The following is a 19437-nucleotide window of genomic DNA, read 5'->3' as shown; positions in this document are numbered from 1 at the left end:
ATTGCTTTAGAACTGTGAAAGAAGGATGTCCATTAAATCCCCCTTCTGAAAAACACTACTTTGTATCATTTCCTGCAAATAGCAATTGAAGTAAAAAAAAGGTTGAGGAGGTTCAATGAGAAGAAGACAAGAAAGACAACTATGCAAACCTGAGATGATTTGAGGCTGAGATGATTTTAGTCTAGTGAACCAGTTCTAAGCATATTAGCTAATGTTAAACCAGGACATAGTTTGGCATATTTTATTGGATAAAATTTAGTATTTGATTGTCAGATGACTTCTATTCAACAACTTGAAGGTAGCTGATTCTTTAGTCAAGTAAAACAAAACAAACAAAAAATAAGGCATTTACTCATTTCACCAAAATTGTGGTGCTGTTTTGTTTATTGCAGATCTCGGTATAAATGTAAGAAGATTCTAGCGTAGTTTGGTATCCTTGCTACCAGTTTAAGATAAAGTTGTTTTTAAATATTTAAAAAAATCATGATTCAAGTGAGATTAATAGTGTAATAGTGCCATCGGTAATGCTTCAATAGTCCTCTTTCACCTTATTAATCCCATGTCTTACTATGACTATTCATTTTTAGACTACTATACCCTGTGTACCTCAGAAAAAACACTGGAATTGTTTGCTTTAGAAGTTTTTGTAATATTTATTAGGTGTTGGATACCTTGCAATTAAATTATATTTAGCTTTTACATTATATTAATAATGTAAAATAAATAATCCTATTTTACATTAATAGGAAGAAATTGTGAAGAACTATTTTGGACTTGGTGCTTTTACTTTTAATATAGGTTAATGCAATATTACTTTAATACAATAATAAGTTTGTACTCTTACTTTCACTATTCAGGCAATGACATAATTTTTCCAATTATTCCAGTTATTACAAAAAATTGTGCTGAGATGTAATATTTTAGAAATTATTCCTGACATAATAGAAAATCCATCTGATACAAAATTGGAAACCTTTTTAGCTTGTCAAGATCAGTTCATTGCCTCAAAGGATAATTAGTCCTTTTGTTTCCATAGGTTCATATTTCTTTTCCTACTTGAATGATTATAATATTTGTCTTCCACAATTTCTTACAAAAACTGCTGCTCACCAGATGAATACTGTCAGTGCCTTCATTCTTGTAAATATTGTAAATAATATTTTTTAAAGCACAATACAAAATTTGAAAAAACAGATGAAAAAATATTGGCATTGATTAGAACAAGAATATCATACAGAGTGATATGCAGAAATCCTGCTAACCAATGGTTGATACTATGCTTTTTCTTTTTCTTTTTGGACAAATATTATCCAAGGACTTTTAGTAATATGAATTACAAGTCAAGAATTCTCTCCTTTGAGAATGCTAATGGTACCTTTGCTTTCATCATATCTTACAGGTTGTCCAAGATACAGCTAGTAAAAAAATACATTTCCGAATAATTTGCATCAGCTATACCTTTTTTCTGTGAATTTAAATCTTAGTCTTAAAAGGGAAATGTAGAAATTCAGCATGCATTTTAAATTGCATAAAAATACCATTGTATATAATATATTTATTATACACAATACTTTTAAATATTCTTTTTAAATGCTATAGAGTGATCAGAAGATGTTAATAGGCAAAATTTATCCAACATATCTATGAAAATATTTTCTCTATGTTCAAAAATCTGTCACTTATTGGTCCTTGGAATTTTGTTTCTCTGCCTGAATGGATTTAATTGTTTGCACAGCCATTATGAGCAGGGAACAACATTCAGAATAAATGCATAGATTGCAGTATTAGTAGTCAAATTGTTTCGAATTCAAAACTTTGAGCTTAAAATTCATTTATTTGTTCTGTTTATATACTGCTGAATCTCTATTGACTTACCACATCTTAGGGCGAAAAAATCACCAAAAATATACATTGAAACATCAAGAATCAATATTAAATTAAATTAAAATCATGAATAACTACTCAGAACTACAACTAGTCAAGATAGATTTTAGTAAGAGTGAAGATGAAAAATAAACAGATAACAGAATCAAATATATATATATATATCAATTAAATCTTTGTAAGTAATTCAAAGTAAATTAAAGGTGATGGCAACAAACTATTGAACTGAATGCTATTCTAAAAAGTCCCACCTTCAATAGCTTCTGTAGTACATGCTTTAATGGTAAGGAAAAGATTTTCACAAGGCTGAGAAATAGCACCTCCTGGCTTCCATTTTCCTTATTTCAATATGACTTATTGGGAAGGATATATTGGAGGAGCCCACCAGAAGATGGTCACTGGATATAGAAGTGTGTGTGTTGCAGGAAAATACCGCTGCAGATAACAACCCATATTAGCATCAACATAAGTTCTGACCGGTGTTAGCCTTTATCTCTGGTGTTTGTTTGTTTTTTCTCTCTCTCTTGTATTCTGTATTATTACAAATGTATTCTATATGATTAAATTTAAGAACTGGTTTAATTTTTTTTCTGTTCAAACTACTACTTTCTCCCATTCTAAAATATTTCAGATTGATAACATCCATTTGTATTTAAAAATCTGTCTACTGTGACTTGAGTTTAATTATTATTATTATTATTATTATTATTATTATTATTATTATTATTATTATTATTATTATTATTATTAGTTTATAGTTATAAATAGTTATAGTTATTAATAGTTGTTGTTGTTATTATTATTATTATTATTATTATTTGTCTTTATCGTTCTTTCAGAGAATTCGGTCAACAGTGGATGAAAAGGAACAGAAACAGCTTTTAATGGATCTGGATGTAGTAATGCGAAGTAGTGACTGCCCGTATATTGTTCAGTTTTATGGAGCACTCTTCAGAGAGGTTGGCACTCAGAATTTGCTTAATTTGCATCCAAACGTTTAGGTATTTTCAGAAGGTTTAATGGGTAATGGCATGCATTAATTGAAGGGCAAGATAGAAAGTTTTCTGGATTACATCGCATGAAGAGGGGTACCTGCAATACAAACATTATCAGGACTAATTCTAACAGTTGAACTTAAGAAAGCTTCAGAATATGATTTTGTTTTGGTGTTTGAGAAAAAAAGGTCATTATGAGTTTGTGCTCTATATTGTCAAACTTTTATTTTTTTAATTACATTTTAATCAAATCATCCTTCCAAATGTGACATACTTTCACATTCATAATCATCCTAAAGGGAAGTTTAGACAAAGAGATTTCACTGTAACTAGTTCAGTGTTATTTACGAGGTTCCTGGATCAGTGTTGACTTGAAACCCAACCATCCTGGTCCTGATTTGCTACATTATTCTAGCTAGTTCACCACAGAATGCTTGAGTTCTTTCTCTTCATTTTGTGGAGGACATGTTTTGAGCAGGGCATTGAACTCATAGTTACTGAGCTTTTCGATCACTCCATGTACCTAAAAGGATATATGTCCAATGTTCATCTTCTAATAGCACCAGGGGTGGATTCTACTTACCTTTACTACCAGTTCGCATGCGCAGATCACCCATGATGATGTCATGGTGGGTGGGCGGAGCCTCCCACCGGTTTTACTACTGGTTCTATAGAACAGGACTAAACCGGGAGCAACCCACCACTGACTAGCACCTTAGAGAAGTAGTTTGATCAGCTGCGCAACCTTGCCTTTTTACAGAAACTTGTTTATTGATAGTGATCTTCTATGGAGCAGATCCGAAGCCCAAGGAACATAATGTTATTGTTGATATTAGATCACATATAATTTTAGGATACAAAATCATACAGTATAATGTTCTTTTCATTCAGTCAATAGGCCACATTAAGTAGAAAACATCTCTTTTTCATGAAATAAATTAAAATTTAACCCACTCATGAATCAAATAATGATATATTTGTCTTCATATAATGAAATTGATTTTTTTCTAACTAAAAGACAATGTCATTTAAATATACAGTGCACCCATTAACCCATCAGGTAGTCAATATATAACTTTTTAAAAATAGTACTTTTTACTTTAATATAAGATGTACCATATTTTTTAGAGTATAAGACGCACCTTTTTAACCCCCAAAAGAGAGTGAAAATCTAGGTGCGTCTTATAGTCCAAATGTAGCCCCGCCCAACCTCTAAAATGGAGGTTTCAGAGGATGGAAAAAAAGCAAGACACAGAGCTCACAACCAACGAACCTGTTGCTAAAGTTCACCTCTGAGAACAGCTGATGGGGGATATTCCTGGGGGTCCATACACCCCCAATCAGCTATAAGGTGTGCCTTATAGTCCAAAAAATACGGGTAGATGAATTTTGAATTTGTTCAAGAAGTACATTTGAAGCATGTTATTTTTGCACACTTAACATTAAGGATAATAGAATGTGCAGTAATGTATGTGAGATTTTCATTGTTTATTTTAGTTAACACAGAACATCCAAAACATTTGTTTCACTTTAACAATAAAAATAATAACTCTTTTTCTTTCTTTATTTAGGGTGACTGTTGGATCTGTATGGAGCTCATGTCTACCTCGTTTGATAAATTTTACAAATATGTATATAGTGTATTAGATGACGTTATTCCAGAAGAAATTCTAGGCAAAATCACTTTAGCTGTAAGTTTTTTTTGAAGGCTCCTCTTTTTTTGTACGTGCTTCTGATTTGCTTTGCTTTGCTTTCCCAAACCAGCTTCTAGACAGCAATGAGATTGATTTAAGATTTATTACTGAAGAAACACTGATATTTTGCTGACTTCTTTTAAAATGGCTTATTTTGTTTGCTAAGGAAAAAATAGTTTATAATTCACTGGATGAAGTGTGAATATTGTATGTATGTGTGTAGTACCAAATGTGAGTATGGTATGTGTAGGGTATTGTATGTATGTATGGACTTTCTATCCTGCTTCAACCAGTCAGCTGTTTGGTTGACTGGAGAATTGTAATGCAGAGAATCTTGTAGATAAAACCCAGTTTCAAGCATAGCAATTCTGAGCCGACTACTTAACACACTCTTGATTGACACAGAAAGGGATCCAAACAGTTGGGCAGGTTGAATGATGTGGGATGGTGAGAAAAATGCATAGAATGAAATCCTGCAAACCATCACAACCATGTTGCTATTGTTTCTTAAACCATGTTATTTAAGTAGGAAGGGGAGTCATTCCATACATTATAATTTCCCATCACAACTGTTTAAATCTCCCTTGACCAGCTAAATGAACTTGAGAAAAACAAGCTATATTGAGATTTTAACTGTAACTACTCTGGAAAAATGAAAAAAAACAATTACTACCAACCTGCCTTCCATTAAGGACCTGTATACTGCACGAGTCAAAAATAGGGCTGTGAAAATATTTACAGACCCCTCGCATCCTGGACATAAACTATTTCAACTCCTACCCTCAAAACGATGCTATACAGCACTGCACACCAGAACAACTAGACACAAGAACAGTTTATTCCCGAATGCCATCCCTCTGAAACAATTCCCTAAACACTGTCAAACTAGTTATTAGGTCTGCATTACTATTAATCTTCTCATCATTCCTATCACCCATCTCCTCCCACTTATGACTGTATGACTGTAACCTTGTTGTTGGTATCCTTAACATTTATATTGACTGTTTCCCTATGACTACCATTAAGTGTTGTAACTTATGATTCTTCACGAATGTATCTTTTCTTTTATGTACACCGAGAGCATATGCACCAAGACAAATTCCTTGTGTGTATAAACACACTTAGCCAATAAAGAATTCTATTCTATTCTATTCTATTCTATTCTATTCTATTCTATTCTATTCTATTCTATTCTATTCTATTCTATTCTATTCTATTCTATTCTATTCTGTATAGGGTTTTGAGTAACAATAGCAATTCCAACTCTAATTAGGATTATAACCCAAGGACTACCTGTGCTCATCTTTCCTGTTCCTTTACTGGTACTATTGAACAGTTTCCAGTTATCTTTTTTTTTATCAACTATGTTGTAAAAAATTATTGTTAAGACTTTGAAGGAGATACTTTGGGATTTCTGCTTTATAATTTTCCTAAAATATATTCTAAAAAGCATTTGTTGATTTGGAATTGTGATATTAATAGGACTTCAGAAGAACTCCATAAAACTTTCTTCTTTTCTCCTAGACTGTGAAAGCATTAAACCACTTAAAAGAAAACTTGAAAATCATTCACAGAGGTAGGCCTATCTGGGTATGTCTTTATTACACAAATAACTCACCTAACTTTTCAGACTGGATCTTTGGAAGCATATCTAAAACATGGAACCATTTAGAGACTTTGCATCTGGGGTGAAATGCTCCCAGTTCGGACTGGATTGCCCGATCTGGTGGCGATGGTGGCGGGTGGTTCGGAGAACCGGTAGCAAAAATCCCTCCCCCCGCCGTTTTTTTAACTTTTAAAAGCATTTTTTTCTTCAGCCGAAAAAATGCTTTTAAAAATTAAAAAAAAAAGCCTCTGATGATCACGTGGCTCAGCTGTGATCGTCAGAACCCTTTAAAAACTTTTAAAAGGCTCCGCACAGAGAAAAAAAATGCTTTAAAAAGGTTCTGGCGATCAGGCAACTCAGCTGGGATCGTCAGAACCTTTTAAAAGCATGTTTTCCTCTGGCGATCCCAGCTGAGTGCCTGATCATCACAGGCTTTTAAAAGCATTTTTTTACAACCTCTTCGCCGAAGAGCTTGTAGAAAAAATGCTTTTAAAAGATTTTTTTAAAAAAAGTTGGCCACACCTACCCAGTCACATTACCCCCCCACCAAGTCACGCCCACAGAACCGGTAGTAACAAATTTTACATTTCACCCCTGCTTTGCATGTATCTATATGTAATTTAAGACTTTTAATTATGTCATAATTTATCTTTATCATTTTAAAAGCCCTTTGATTTTAATTTTTTGATGTACTATAATTTCTAATTTGTTTTAATCTTTAATTTGCTATTCTCTCTATTGTATTGGTGTGGATCATTACTTAACACATCATTTGAAGGAACATGCCTTCAGTTTTATTTCCCCAAAATGATTCCACTAGTAAAGATGGCCGTATTTGCTCATGCCTGATCAGCAATTACCAAAAAAACAAAACAAAACAAAAAAACGCTGGAGAACTAAAGAGTTTGGAACAGTGAGGACTCATTTTTGGAGAGAATTTTCAGGAAGTGGGAAAAACTGCTCACTGCTTTCTTTCCCACAAATGCAGGGAAGAAAATTCCAGATCCCAAACAGTGACTTATAATTGATTTTTTTTTGGCTTTAAATTACTATGAATTATTTAAATTTCTAACATTGTAATTTTCCACATCAACTCTCAGGTTATACCAATAATTATTAGTAATTAAAGTCCATGTACAATAAAATTGAAAGTCTTATATTGAAAGCCCAAAATGACCAACTAAAATAATAGAAGTTCCTTCTTTCACCCTTGGGAAATCTGGATGATTCATTGCCCCCAGAAAGGTTAAAATACTTCTTAAAGTAAAGACAAGGACCTTGCAACTTTCCAGTCCAGATTAAAACTCCCAGCATTCTCTATTGCTTATTGTGCTAGCTTGATTTGCAAAAAGTTCTAATCTAAGTTCTGTGGTTAAAGAAATAATAGCAATAGCACTTAGACTTAAATACTGCTTCATAGTGCTCTAAGCGGTTTACAGAGTCAGCATATTGTCCCCAAAAGTCCGAGTCCTCATTTTACTCACCTCGGAAGGATGGAAGGCTGAGTCAACCTTGAGCCGCTCAAAATCAAATTCCTGGAATGAGCAGTGAGTTAGCATGCAGTACTGCATTCTAACCACTGCGCCACCATGGCAGACATTGTGAATTTAATCTCCTTTTCTTTGCTTTTACACTTTATCACCAGACCCATATGTTCAGAACAAGTTTTAGTTGATGAAAAAAATGCAAATACTTTACCCATCACTTAGTGGAATCGATGTTTACCTTCAGATTCACAATGTGTCTTCATACATGACTTAAAAATAATGCCTAGTAATTCCTGACGTACAGTACATCGGGTTATATTTTGCTTTTATGCTGCATAATTTTCATTAAAAGCGATAATCTCAGTTTGTATATGTGTTTGAGAGAGCCCAAATGAGAAGAAACTGTATCACAGTATGCCCATAGCTGATCAATTACTATATACTGGCTATATATATAGCCAGTGAAATCTCTATGTGTAGACAAAAGAAACATGGATGTTTGGGTGAACATTCCTGGATACATTCCTTATATCATATTTGTTAAATATAAAAAAGATTTAAGAAATTAGGTATTAGTAATTTCTCCTTATCACTCTTAGTTTTTGCAGATTTTTTTAAAATTTGAATTTATATCCCGCCCTTCTCCGAAGACTCAGGGCGGCTTACATTGTGTTAAGCAATAGTCTTCATCCATTTGTATATTATATACAAAGTCAACTTTTATTGCCCCCAACAATCTGGGTCTTCATTTTACCTACCTTATAAAGGATGGAAGGCTGAGTCAACCTTGGGCCTGGTGGGACTTGAACTTGCAATAATTGCAAGCAGCTGTGTTAATAGCAGACTGCTTAGTCTGTTGAGCCGCCAGAGGCCCCTAGATTGCCACTAGCCACGAACAATGAATAATGTGTTTTTGTCCACGTTTTATCAGAGTTGATTAATTAGTTTGAGTGTAAACATTCCACATTTGGAATGTTTCACTCAGAGCTCAGAACACTTTTGGTGAGGCCAAAACAAAGTTGAAAAACTTACATTGAGATTAGAAGAATTTATATCAACTTTGAAATACCTGTTGCAAATTCCAAATGTTGACACACCACTATTGATTAAGTGTGGTGGAGGAGAGGATAGAGAATATCAGGTTTCTTCAGCAAAGATGCAAACGAGCTTGATCTTGTTTCTTGTTGTTTGGGAGCTTTCAGTAGATTGAAATAAAAATAACTTAACTGGAATTTGCCCTCATAAGTATGTCTTTGCTCTTATTTCTTTCAGATATAAAACCTTCCAATATTCTTCTGGATAGAAATGGAAATATTAAACTCTGTGATTTTGGCATTAGTGGACAACTTGTAGACTCCATTGCCAAAACCAGAGATGCTGGATGCCGGCCATATATGGCAGTAAGTGGGATTGGAAATTTAATTGTTGAGATGGGAATAAGAATGAACCATCTTTTTTTGGGTTTTTTTCCCCACAACCCTGATATGTAGAATAATACTAAATATCCAGGATCAATCCCCTGGGTCAGTTTTAATTGCCTAAATTTCTGGATAGATAACTTGGATCTATTGGCATATTTGACAGGGAAAGAAATATCAGTGAGCTAGAAATGTAAAAAAAATACAGCCTAGACACTACATGCAGCCAAGCATCTCCTATTCTTTAAACACATGAGTGGAGGGAATCAGATATGAGGGATTTTTTTTGGGTACATTTTGGGGAAATAAGGAGCAAAATAAGTGTCCTTAGCTTTGCTTGAAGTATTGTTTCGTATTTTCAGTTCCGTTACTTGTTATAGCAAAGAACCTGGTTTTCAATCTGATAATAAAAAAGGCCCAGTATTTCTGTGAAGATATTATTAAAGCTATTATACATTTAAAAACTGAATTAAAGTTTTTTGATACTCCTCTTGAATCTCATCCATGCCATTTCTAGTGTAGTTGGATTATATGGACTCCCAGCTGAGAATGACTGAAGGCTTTCATTTGTCCTCAATTTCTGGATTCTTGAAGCCTTGTTTCCCCCCCTATCTTCAAGTTTGCTTATCTTAGTGTTGTCAGTAGGTAAAGTTATTAACTAGTTATTGTTATTAAGTCCATTGTTCACCACATTCTTGGGTGACCTGCTACCCAGACATGTTCTGCATACCTAATGGAGTAAGAGACTCGGAGGTATTGACACCCTCTCACTTCCTAAATGTATTCATAAGGGATCTAGTGGATAAGTAAACTGTATACATTTATGTGATTATTTAATTTATTCCCCCCCACCACTTTTTTTGGAAGGATTTTCAAAATGGTCTCCAGTTCTAAAATCAGACAACTGTAAAAACAAAACCTAGACCTAGAATTATTATCATAAAAACAGAAGGAGAACTGGAACAGAGCCAGTAGAAAAAAATCTTAAAATTATAACAATAATAAAATACAACACTTGTCCTCAACAAGCTATTTCTGTCCTGTAGTTTATAATAAGATGGGAAATGGTTCTAGGTCTGGGGAGGGGAAAGTGATGTGAACACTCAAAAAGTTGAGAGATTAATAAACTTAAATGGTTGAATAATATCAAGTATTAAGCTAGACATGGCAGGAATTGCCAAATTAGGTGTTGAAAAGGTGACATTGCAGTTTATAGACAATCTCCAGTGAAAGATTCCCATATTCCATTTCTATTGTAGCCAAAGAGAGAGAAAAAGAAAGTAAATTAAAAGAATTGGCAGCTTGAATGGCAGTCCAGCACATTTTAGTTCACCCTTGCTTTACCTTGGAGCCTTCAGTCAGAATATCATTAAGGGAACAGAAGAACAATCAATTTTACTAGCGATATCTCCATGTAATTATGAAAATTTTAATTCTGGCACTTTAATACGCACAAGAATATTTCTTATCCATAGCATTCTTTAAATGAGATTGTACTGGTCCTAAAAATTGTACTAACTGTCTTTACTTTGGCTGTAAACCGCCCTGAGTCCTTTGGGAGAAGGGCAGTATAGAAATTGAAACAATAATAAATAAATAAATAAATAAATAAATAAATAAATAAATAAATAAATAAATAAATAAATAAATAAATAAATAAATAAATAAATAAGTAAGTAAGTAAGTAAGTAAGTAAGTAAGTAAGTAAATAAATAAATAAATAAATAAATAAATAAATAAATAAATAAATAAATAAATAAATACTGATCCTAGAGAAAGGTTTGAAACTAATTCCTTTGGAGGGAATAAGGAGGAGTAGAAATCGTTATAGGAGGTTTCTTGCAGCTGTCTGTCAGTATTTTTCCACAGACAGTAGGAATATTACTCACATACGAATTGTAAATTGTGTAGCAATTTGATTGCTAGGGGAGAAGCGCTGTTTAATTTTGAAAAGACCCCCTGAGCAAATTATGATTCTAGAAATTTGATCTAGGCAGCCAAAAGAATTCCATATTTATTTCTATGTATTCTATATTTATTTATTTCTAAGTTTCTAAGTAGGCTGCATCTGGTCAGAGCACATCATTGATATCTTACAAACGTGAATGGCTGAAAGCATTCTACTGTTCGTGCAGTCCAGGGACTTTTTCAGTCTCATTGTAGAACATTACATCCCTGGATGCTCATGCTAAGTAGCTTCAGATGCACAGCAAATCATGCACATATTTTAATCTGGATTCTCTTAATAGTAGACAGGTCAAGGAACATTTGCAGGAGGAATAAATGTCTAGCTTACTCAGAGTTGGAGGGTTCCTAGAAAAAATCTTAAAATTATAACAATAATAAAATACAACACTTGTCCTCAACAAGCTATTTCTGTCCTGTAGTTTATAATAAGATGGGAAATGGTTCTAGGTCTGGGGAGGGGAAAGTGATGTGAACACTCAAAAAGTTGAGAGATTAATAAACTTAAATGGTTGAATAATATCAAGTATTAAGCTAGACATGGCAGGAATTGCCAAATTAGGTGTTGAAAAGGTGACATTGCAGTTTATAGACAATCTCCAGTGAAAGATTCCCATATTCCATTTCTATTGTAGCCAAAGAGAGAGAAAAAGAAAGTAAATTAAAAGAATTGGCAGCTTGAATGGCAGTCCAGCACATTTTAGTTCACCCTTGCTTTACCTTGGAGCCTTCAGTCAGAATATCATTAAGGGAACAGAAGAACAATCAATTTTACTAGCGATATCTCCATGTAATTATGAAAATTTTAATTCTGGCACTTTAATACGCACAAGAATATTTCTTATCCATAGCATTCTTTAAATGAGATTGTACTGGTCCTAAAAATTGTACTAACTGTCTTTACTTTGGCTGTAAACCGCCCTGAGTCCTTTGGGAGAAGGGCAGTATAGAAATTGAAACAATAAATAAATAAATAAATAAATAAATAAATAAATAAATAAATAAATAAATAAATAAATAAATAAATAAATAAATAAATAAATAAATAAGTAAGTAAGTAAGTAAGTAAGTAAGTAAGTAAGTAAATAAATAAATAAATAAATAAATAAATAAATAAATAAATAAATAAATAAATACTGATCCTAGAGAAAGGTTTGAAACTAATTCCTTTGGAGGGAATAAGGAGGAGTAGAAATCGTTATAGGAGGTTTCTTGCAGCTGTCTGTCAGTATTTTTCCACAGACAGTAGGAATATTACTCACATACGAATTGTAAATTGTGTAGCAATTTGATTGCTAGGGGAGAAGCGCTGTTTAATTTTGAAAAGACCCCCTGAGCAAATTATGATTCTAGAAATTTGATCTAGGCAGCCAAAAGAATTCCATATTTATTTCTATGTATTCTATATTTATTTATTTCTAAGTTTCTAAGTAGGCTGCATCTGGTCAGAGCACATCATTGATATCTTACAAACGTGAATGGCTGAAAGCATTCTACTGTTCGTGCAGTCCAGGGACTTTTTCAGTCTCATTGTAGAACATTACATCCCTGGATGCTCATGCTAAGTAGCTTCAGATGCACAGCAAATCATGCACATATTTTAATCTGGATTCTCTTAATAGTAGACAGGTCAAGGAACATTTGCAGGAGGAATAAATGTCTAGCTTACTCAGAGTTGGAGGGTTCCTAGAAAAATCTTTCTGCAATGAAAAAAAGAAGCATGAAATGATGATTTCCATGAAGTACAGTGTTGGAGACACATTTCATCATCATTGGAGTCTTTGCTTTTCCGTAAGAGAAAAAGAGTCATTGAAATAGGTTTGAAAATGAAGATTCAGGTTTACTGTGGAAAAAGAATGGAAGCCTTGAATGCTAAACTATAGTACGATAGTAAGCTCTCTTAAGAATGTGCCTAAATTTGCTTTGGACAAAAAGCAGCTTCATACTCCATTTTGAGAGCATGCTCCTGATCTGAATTAAAAGCACATTGGTTTCTGACCATGATCTCCCCTTCAGGTTGTCTTCTAAATTATTCAAGCAACTTAGAAGACTCAACCAATTTTAAGAAAAGCTTAACATGTACTTAGGCCTGAAGTATGCTTAGATGTATCAGATTGTTTGATGTATAAACAATTGATCAGATTATGCTTAACTGGCAGCATTCATACAGAGGCCAGAAATTGCTAACCAGATTGTAGCGTTCTGTTTGGTTTTTGCTCTTCATGAAAGTGTTGCTTGATGAGGGAAATGTTGGTGTTACATGAAGTCTTACCTCCATCTCACTGTGTAATCTTTATTTCCATTTCTTGATATATTTGATCTAACTCTTGTATACTTTTTTTAAAATCTTCAGCCAGAGAGGATAGACCCTAGTGCATCCAGGCAAGGATATGATGTCCGTTCTGATGTCTGGAGCTTAGGGATTACATTGGTAAGAAACAGTGAGTGTTGTTGAAGAGAAGTTCTTAAATCTCTTATGAAGTGATAAAAGGATTTGGGAAATGTAAAAGTTAGAGAGATGTTGCTTTTATAAACATAAAATATCTGCCTATCTGAATTCCTCAGAAGTACATAATTTGGGCTTCTTTCTTCACTTTTTTTCAGTTTTATTGTACCATGTGATGCTTCCCCCTAGTGGATGTATAAAACCATTGCTTGTGTAAAGAATACTTTGCTTCAAGTAGAAAGTCATGCTTTTTTTTTTTTTAGCATAAATAGAGTGGGGGTACCTGTATAATGAGAAAGTTTTAAATCATTGGTCAGCACCAATGAAGTGAAGTACTGTTTTGTATCTTCAGTTCCATTACTTGTTACAGATTTGAAGGAGCATGCCTGCAGCATTAACCTTTTCAATATTAATATCAATTTTTCTGTATCCTTGACCATGAGAAATAAATGTATGCTTCTGTTTCGCTTCAAATGATTAGTCCCAGCTTTTCTTGGATTGAGGCTATGTGCGTTGTGCGAAGCTGCAGTTTATACAGAATGCATACATTTTAATGGCCAAGTATGATCTCCCAGGCACAAATGAAGGGATTACTATTTATATATCATATCTTCAATAATTTAAAATGTAAACTATTAAAAGTTCATCTCCCTTGTACTGACTTAACATATTTTGTGATCCCAAAGGTGCTTTTTCAAGATGCAACTGGACTTTCTGGACTTTCCTCTTGAAAAAGCACCTTAGGTAGAGCCTTATTTATAGTGAATTATTGAATTTCTTTCCCAGGAAGGTAGCTCTCAAATGGCTAAGCCTAACACAATGCTTAAAATACTTGTTTCCCCATGCCTAGAAGATATAATTGCCTGGATCTTTACTATTAACTATTTATGAGTATTAGATCTGCAGTTCATTTACTATCTCGGTTGGAATGCTTTGATTTACGTTTTATCATTGTTATAGAACTATTGTATTACACTATATCCTGCACCCGGCTCTTTCAGAAGGAAGAATAATATATAATAGCAGCAATAACTGTTTCTATTTTTGCGAACTTGGTGTTGAATAATTCAGCCTGTGTGTTTTGTGCTGATCTCTTTGCTGCAGTATGAGTTAGCCACAGGACGGTTTCCTTATCCTAAGTGGAATAGTGTATTTGATCAGCTGACACAAGTGGTCAAAGGAGACCCACCACAACTGAGCAACTCAGAGGAACGGGAGTTCTCCCAAAGTTTTATCAACTTTGTCAACTTGTGGTGAGTATGTCTCATTTTGATCTTATTCTGGATGAATGGTTTAGGGCAGTGATTCTTATAGGGGTTCATGCGGGCTTGAAGAAATGTAAATCTTGAATTAAGTCATGGGGATCTGTGGCCATGGTCCATGGCTACAAAGTTATTTAAAGGGGGTCCATGGTGAAGAAAAGTGTGAGAACCACCAGTTTAGGGTATATGTCTATAAAATCTATATAAATAAATTTGTCTAATATGCTAAGGTAAAATATGATTTTTTTGTTTTATTTTTCCAAAGTAAACCCAATCATTCTGTTTTTTGCATAACGTGGTTTGTGCCTTACACTTAAAGCATGATCATAAGAACTAGTCAACTATAGCTTATTTAATAAGCCTTTCTTAGGAACGTTTATCAATCACTTCAGACAGTTCAGATTTTAAATTAATACTAGTCTTTATTTATTGTGACATTTCTATGTAACTTCGTAAAATATTTTTCCTACAAAGCTAATTTAAAAAAGATATGGAATTTTTAAAATGCAACAGGAGATGAAAACCGCCCATTAAAATAACATTTTTTTTAAAAAATCATAAAATACAAGAAGGAAACTCACAGTATGACCAAAAATATAGTTTTAAGATTAAATGACTCAAATTATTATAACTTATTGATAAGTCCTGAATAAACAGAATGGCCTGTGCTAATTGAACTACAGAATTGAATTCTGTATCTGCTATAACTGAGTAGATGTTTCCCTCTCCTATCATAGAGGGTCCTGGTACTTTTTTTGCTTTAAGTATGAATTGGTGTATCATACCTAAGGTTATGATTGAGACAATATACTAAATAGAAGTGAGTGGAGATAGTAGTTTTCTACCCATAGTATGCTATTATCCTACATCTGACCCTAAAATTTTCTAAGAAATAAGAATGCTCATTTGGGAATGGACTCACAGGTATCTAGCCCTTGGTGTAGTATGGTGTTGATTGCATTCAGCTGGGTTCACATCATCCTTCTGATAGGAGTAGACAACTGGGTATCATCCAGATTTTTTTCATAGTCCCAAATTGGTAACTCTGCTCACTGAGATGGATAGAGGTTACTCAAAATATTTGGATTACATTGGACTGCCTATCCTTGCTATAATATTTAGTGACAAGAGTTGATAGACTTCTACTGGTTGTATTTGCAGCTTTGCAATGCATTTGTTACATTATATTGGAGATAAACTGAATGGTTTCTGAGTCTCATTGCAATTATTATGCCAGACGGAAAACATTCTCCACTCTACCAATAAAATAATTACAAACCAAACAGGAATTCAGACACATAAAAGTAACAAGGATAAAAGAAATTGCTTTTGAACTTTCAATTACGTCAAAAGAAAAGCAGAAGAAAGGTATTTTTAAGCTTAATGAACTTTCTGGTTAGTGTAACTTTAGTAGTAAACTAATAAATTTCCTTTGAGACATGCTCAATTCTTGATGATTTTATGGTAATATCCATGTCAGTCTCTTGACAACAGTACAGAAATAGGTTTTATGGTTTGTTTGGAAATTTGGTCAGTCTGTTTTTTTGTTAATGTTTCAAACACTCTATAGAATACATTTTGACCATCAGCTTATGACTTAATAAGCAATAAATATTTAAACCGGGTTTTGGAAACCATTTCACTATCTCTTTGCACACACAAGGCAAAAACTAGGAACCTGCAGTTAAATTATAAGTTCCCCTTATGTCCAAACTTAGTGGCTTTCAAATAAACCAGAATATGGATGCTATTTTTTGCTTTTGTAGCAGTTTCTCTATGCTCTGCCTTACACTAAACCAAATCAAGGCAGGGCTGTTTTGAATTTCTTACACTTTCTCAGATCTAAGTAATCTTTTCTAAGATTCTTCCCTTAACATTTTCTCATTCCATTACCATTCCCACCTCTACTCCAAGAATTGCACTGGGTTGCTTACTTTGCTTCCAGTTGCAATTCAAGATGCTGATTGTCATCAAATCCTTTGTGGTTTGTGGGACCACCATTTCCCAGAAATCAGTAATATATGCCCATCCGATAGGATTCAGTAGGGTAGGCTTACTACCTGTCCCTTGATAGGAGATTATCAGGGGCCACGTACACATGTCTTTTGAATTGCAAACCCGCCCTTGGAACTGTACTCCACAAATGCACAATTGACCCTCCCGGCTTTTAGAAAATTGATGAAAATCTGGTTGTTCCACCAAGCTGTTATTGTATTTATTCAGGATTTGCAGTTCCATAGGAACTGCATGTAGGATATAGTTGTATGATTTTAATCTCCAATATTGAGGACCTATGCACTGCTCAGAGTTGGTGGACTGGAGAGGCCCATAAATCTTGTACTTGAATGAATAAGTTAATCATAATCAGTTGTCAATCACAAGTTCATATTTATTGAAATCCATTCAATATCAATCCTTTATCACTTTGGGTGTTACAGAAAGCTAAAAGTTGGCTATAATTCCCTAGTTTCTTTGCTGCCATGAAGGTGCAGCTCACAGAAAGAGAGTTTTTTATTAGCTTAGTTTATTAAACTCAGATGTTTCAGTCTGGATAGAATGAATCTCCCTGCTGGTTTTCATCTAAATGTTTTCAGAATATATCTACTCTTAATGGGCTGCAGGAGTTGATATATAGGAAAGCTTTAACAAGTGATATTATTTATTTTGTAGCATTGGGAAAGTCTAAGGTTTTCTCTTAAACAGAAGTGTGATTTTTCCCTATCTTCCAGCTATGCTCTGTCTTGTTATTGATCAATTATTAATTATTGCTATTTTGACAGGATAAGCTAATATATTAGCTGTCTTTTTAGAAAACTATTTCTGAGGGGTTAGAACAGGCTTGGAAGGCAGGAAAAAGGAAGCATAGATAAATGAGTGCTATAGCTTTAAAGCTTGTACATTGTGGGTAGAGAATTTGAAAACAAGTAGTATTTTTTTATTATTTATTTATTGATCAAATTTATATACCGCCCTATCTCCCGAAGGACTCAGGGCGGTGTACAGGCATTTAAAAACGCATAAATACAATATAAAAAATGTAAAAACAGTTAAAAAACTTATTCTAAAAGCCTGTTAATTTAAAATTAAAAATATAGAATAAAAGCCAATTTAAAAACCAGTAATTTAAAATTTAGCTCAGCCCTGCACAATTAAATAAATATGTTTTAAGCCCGCGGCGGAAGGTCCGGAGGTCCGAAAGCTGACGAAGACCGGGGGGTAGTTCATTCCAGAGGGTGGGGGCCCGCAAAGAAGGCCCTTCCTGGGCGCCAGACGACATTGCCGCTGACGGCACCCTGAGGAGACCCTCTGTGAGAGCGCACGGTCGGTGAGAGATATTCGATAGCAGTAGGCGGTCCCGTAAGTAACCCGCCCGATGCCATGGAGCGCTTTAAAGGTGGTCACCAGCACCTTGAAGCGCACCCGAAAGCCACAGGTAGCCAGTGCAGCCTGCGCAGGATGGTGTTATACGGGAGCCACGGGGCTCCATCTATCACCCGCAGCCGCATTCTGGACTAACTGCAGCCTCCGGATGCCCTTCAAGGGGAGCCCCATGTAGAGAGCATTGCAGTAATCCAGGCGAGACGTCACGAGTGCGTGAGTGACTGTGCATAGGGCATCCCGGTCCAGAAAGGGGCGCAACTGGCGAACCAGGCGAACCTGGTAGAACGCTCTCCTGGAGACGGCCGTCAAATGATCTTCTAGAGACAGCCGTTCATCCAGGAGGACGCCTAAGTTGCGGACCCTTTCCATCGGGGCCAATGACTCGCCACCGATGGTCAGCCGCGGATTTAGCTGACTGTACCGGGATGCCGGCATCCACAGCCACTCTGTCTTGGAGGGATTGAGCTTGAGCCTATTTCTCCCCATCCAGACCCGTACGGCCTCCAGGCACCGGGACAGCACTTCGAAAGCTTCGTTGGGGTGGTCCGGTGTAGAAAAGTACAGCTGGGTGTCATCCGCATACAGCTGGTACTTCACACCGAAACCACTGATGATCTCACCCAGCGGCTTCATGTAGATGTTGAACAGAAGGGGCGAGAGGATCGACCCCTGCGGCACCCCACAACTGAGGCGGCCCCGGGCCGCCCTCTGCCCCCGTCAACACCGACTGCGACCGGTCGGAGAGATAGGAGGAGAACCACCGATAAACGGTGCCTCCCACTCCCAATCCCTCCAACCGGCGCAGCAGGATACCATGGTCGATGGTATCGAAAGCCGCTGAGAGGTCTAATAGGACCAGGGCAGAGGAGCAACCCCTATCCCTGGCCCTCCAGAGATCATCCACCAACGCGACCAAAGCCGTCTCCGTGCTGTAACCGGGCCGAAAACCGGACTGGAACGGGTCTAGATAGACAGTTTCATCCAGGTGTAAGGGAAATTGATAGTAGTCTGTAGGTTATAGCAACTTCACAGAAAAATGAATATGTGCCCAAATGCATTAGAATTACTAGTTTCTGATAATTCTTTTAATTTGTGCTGTCCAAGAATTAACTCAAATGCGTTTCTGCAATCATTTTCATCTGTAAACTTTTTATTAATCTTTTTAGCCTTACAAAGGATGAATCCAAAAGGCCAAAGTATAAGGAGCTTCTGGTGAGTATGGAATTTGAACCTATCAGCAAGGCTTAATTGAAGGTTTAGGTGATTATGTCATGAAGAAAGATTGATGCTCTGTAATGG

The 19437-nt window shown here is 35.2% G+C and overlaps 1 protein-coding gene across 10 annotated transcripts in view; it reads left to right on the top strand.

The window, feature by feature from the left end:
• The window catches only part of MAP2K4 (mitogen-activated protein kinase kinase 4), a 71803-nt gene that overhangs the window by 39062 nt on the left and 13304 nt on the right, over positions 1-19437 (top strand). For all 10 annotated transcript variants that reach the window (XM_058173182.1, XM_058173190.1, XM_058173183.1 and 7 more), the window contains 7 exons: positions 2724-2843; positions 4451-4570; positions 6098-6149; positions 8939-9066; positions 13403-13480; positions 14600-14748; positions 19305-19350. In XM_058173182.1, coding sequence (XP_058029165.1) covers positions 2724-2843; positions 4451-4570; positions 6098-6149; positions 8939-9066; positions 13403-13480; positions 14600-14748; positions 19305-19350 — 693 coding nt within the window. The remainder of the gene's footprint in view (positions 1-2723; positions 2844-4450; positions 4571-6097; positions 6150-8938; positions 9067-13402; positions 13481-14599; positions 14749-19304; positions 19351-19437) is intronic.

The sequence above is a fragment of the Ahaetulla prasina genome, chromosome 2 (genome assembly GCF_028640845.1).
Source record: "Ahaetulla prasina isolate Xishuangbanna chromosome 2, ASM2864084v1, whole genome shotgun sequence".
Classification (NCBI taxonomy): domain Eukaryota; kingdom Metazoa; phylum Chordata; class Lepidosauria; order Squamata; family Colubridae; genus Ahaetulla; species Ahaetulla prasina.
The sequence above is the reverse complement of the archived record's forward strand: the minus strand, read 5'-3'. Positions and strand labels throughout refer to the sequence as shown.